General features: G+C 31.0%; 1 protein-coding gene across 1 annotated transcript in view; it reads right to left on the bottom strand.

Moving 5' to 3' along the window:
* The window catches only part of LOC106469725 (delta-1-pyrroline-5-carboxylate synthase-like), a 14185-nt gene that overhangs the window by 5009 nt on the left and 5335 nt on the right, over positions 1-3841 (bottom strand). The window contains exons 3-4 of the mRNA XM_022398288.1: positions 2651-2794; positions 1140-1257 (exon numbers count right to left, since the gene is read on the bottom strand). Of these exons, the coding sequence (XP_022253996.1) occupies positions 1140-1257; positions 2651-2794 (262 nt within the window). The remainder of the gene's footprint in view (positions 1-1139; positions 1258-2650; positions 2795-3841) is intronic.

A 3841-nucleotide genomic window follows, 5' to 3' on the forward strand; every position in this document is an offset into this window, starting at 1 on the left:
ACTAAGTGTAAACATTTGTGTACTATTGATTTCATTTATCAAATTTGATGCATAAAACTTTTTAATATAAAACCAAAATTACAATTAGCTTTATCAGTGGGAGCTATCACATATTTTTCTTGTAATTCCTGGAACTTGTTTTTTAACGGGTGAAACGATAAATCTAAATGGTATTTATTTACATTTATACAAGATAATTATTATTTTTTCTTAAGTACATAAAACTTCCATTTCAAAAACCATCTAGGTGGATGATATAATATAGTCAAGTTTCAAAATGTATTCATCAATATTGTTTAATAGATTTCAGAATATTTTACTTGTTACATTTTGTGGCAATCCCGTATTTAGATCTTTTTGAGCATTTCACATAACAGATTTATTTTTTATACTTTCCAAGTTACCAGTAATAATATGTTTATGAAAAGTATCAATAAATAAACTATGTTCACACTCACAAGGTAAATTATTAACTTCATCTACTTTTTAATTTTTTTTAAAAGCTCTTATAATTCTATAATAGTGGACCGATTGGAACTTCGTATTTATAACTAACGGTAGGCTTTCAGTTTTTACAAGAAAAAATATTATTCTATGTAGATTGATGAATAATTTTAGAAATCTGAAATTACATTCAAACGAACAAAGTAATTTTTTTATTAATTAATTAATAAATTATTAACGTAAGTTATTTTTTACAAAGATTTATCCTAAAATAAGAGCATTAATTAATTAATATAATTAAAAATTTTGAAATTCGAAATGGTCATTCAAAACACTTACTTTTAGACATAATGAAATATCGATTGAAAGTTAATGATTTATCAAACTTTGAAAAAGAGAAACCGCAAATTAAGATTTCATAATTTTAAACGTAAAGTATTCTATGACTTTATTACAGGTTTGAATATTTCGTTTTGTAACGCAGTTCTTCATTTAGATTTGATTTTGCTTGACTGTTTAAGTATTAATTCTGCAAATATATTAAACATTTTAGTTAATCAGGAAAATGTTCCGAATATAAGTAAGATTCTCAGCTTCGAAATTACTTTTTAATAATGCATTTCAAACTAGTGGTTAATATGAGTATTTTTTTTTCAAGTGTAAAAAAGAAACTTCAATGGCACTCCTATTCCTACTTACTTGAGCAATGTTGACTCCGTACTGTGAAAACATGGCATCATATAACGCCATAAGCCCACTTTGTCCTACTGCAGCTGCAGCACGAACGTCTGGATGGCTGATTATAGCTCTGCTCTAATGGAGAAAAAACAAGTTAAGCAAAATTTAATTAAAACCGAAATTAGACGTTTGATTTCGGTTTCATCTAGGTAGTAGATATGGTGTCATCAATTCATGTATTTTATGGTATTACAATTCCCACCTCCACCCTAGAGTAATTCATATCAGAGCAAGCTACTCGCATAAATTATAACTAAAATTTAGCTCGGTAATAAGTATAGCTAATAAAATACTGCTTTAAGTTCTTACTTGTTAAGTTTAAAATGCCTAGTTTCACTAGTTGAAACCCTTGCTATTAGCGATATTTTCCAATTCCACTAATATGTCACAAATTTCGACTTAGGGAATGTAGGTTAATTATTAATTAAGTTAATAATCCAAAATAACGTAATAAATATTTATATACATGACATTCTAATAAATACTGTTAGAGACAGCGTTTTCAGACAATATTTCTCTAAATACTTTTAATGCCAAAAGTTTCTTTAAAATACTATTATTCTTTATTTATGCCCCCCCCCCAGTGGCATGTCTGCGTACTTACAACGCTAGAAACCGGGTTTCGATACCCGTGGTGGGAAAAGTACAAATATCCCATTGTGTAGCTTTGTGCTTAATTACAAACAAACTTTATTTGTGCATTATCCTCTTCTGTGAACATGACTTCATGCGCAGTTTTAACCAATTACAAATAGAGGAAGTTTCAAAAAAACGTTTGCAGGACATCCTAATTGGCGAATTAATATTCAGAGTTTCTAGGAACTTGTGATAAGTAATTGTGTAACATTATGTTACACGTGTAGTTAAATAAATACATATTGGTAGATTGTGTTTACAGCACTGTTATTTAGTCGAGGTTTTATTTTCATCCATCCACAGATCGAGTTACTAATGATTCTGATAGCACTGTAACTTTAGTGAGTGCCATTACGTTGAAGATATGCAATCTAAGTGCAAGTTCAACGATCTTAATAGTTTGTTGAGATCTTAGATAAATCTCCCCCCCCCCTCTCCTTTACGAATTAACTTTCTTGTTTTAAACATACGGACAGAAATGATAGTGTTGAAAGCTATTTGAAATCGAGTTGCTGAATAATTAGGAATTTAACGAGTAGTTGTGCAAAATGAATGTCTAAGAAACAATCAATATATGTTTGTTGTGCATATTCTTAGTATATTTATTAGTGTAGGAATGGGTACATGTCGAAATACCTGTTCAAGAACCATAAAGAAAAGGTGTAAACATTAAACTTGGTAAATTAAACTATTGCTGCCACAAACATTCTAAAACGTTTTGCTGTTCGAATACTTACTATTTAAAAAACTTAGGTGCCATAGGTTTTGAGTAAAAGAGAAAATATTATCCACAAACCCAATCACAGAGTTAAGGAGAAAGATTAATAATTACCTGGGTAAAGTGATCCTTTGGAGAAAGAGTCTCTCTCATTGACATTGACATACGGGCCTCGGCTCTCAGCTTTTGTTTACCAAAGGCAACCGATCCACTTGTGACTATTAGCATTTCTTTGCCTTCATTTTGAAGTTGAGACACCTGTGTAACAGACGCGTTCTATATCATCGTGCAATTTACATACCTGGATTCAACATCACGTTTTAACAATATACGAAATAACAACGGCCAAATACATAGTATTAAATCAAAAATCGAACATCAACTTTTGCTCTTCCCATTAGCTCTCCAGAGTATGTCCGCGGACTTATACCACAAGAAACCGGGTTTTGATACCCGTGTAGCTTTGTGCTTAATAACAAACTACAGCAACAACTCTCCCCATTAAAAGTAGTAGAAATATAATAATTAATCAATAGTTCCGTTGACTTTATCTGCTATTAGTCTCTCAAACTTCCTAACAGATAATCAAAAGTTTTGTTATCCTAGTCAACGATTAATGCGTGTACAAAGTTGACAAAATAATTGCTTCAGAAAATAAGATTTAACCGATTATCATAATAACTGAAAAGTAGAATAACGATAATAAGTTTACCCACTTTAACCCACCCAATGAATACTCCCCCCCCCCATAGAGTTTGTTTACAACATTACAAAGTTGTTTGGTTTATCTGGAATGTCCGTAGGCAGTATTATTTCACATTTTGCACCCGAAACACACCATTTACAGGATTTTCAAAAGTTTCTCGGAACATTCGTCAAAACAATAAAATGAATATTTTTCTTTTTTGAGCCACAATTCTTGGTGAATATACGTGAAACTGTTACCAGAGGGTGCTACATCTACTATGTACCTATCATTATTGGAATGAGATGTTAAACGAAGTTGTACAATATTCAACTTTACTACATGCTGCGAGTAGAACCAGTTTATTTTGACTTTACGAATACTTGAAGTCGGGTGTGTATCATATCTCACCTGCTAGTTTTCATCACAAATATTAACCAGCAATTATAGTATTTTGGCACTTGTGTATAAAGTTAAAATCATAAATAATATGACTCGTGAGGATGACGTTGTAACGTCGAAACATGTAGAGTCGTCAACTTCTTGAAGGCCATAGATGGGCCTAAATAAAATGTTTTTAATTGTGTACCAGTCCAACTTTTAATATTATTTATGATTTT

The sequence above is a fragment of the Limulus polyphemus genome, unplaced genomic scaffold, assembly GCF_000517525.1.
Source record: "Limulus polyphemus unplaced genomic scaffold, Limulus_polyphemus-2.1.2 Scaffold3631, whole genome shotgun sequence".
In the NCBI taxonomy this organism is placed as follows: Eukaryota; Metazoa; Arthropoda; class Merostomata; order Xiphosura; family Limulidae; genus Limulus; species Limulus polyphemus.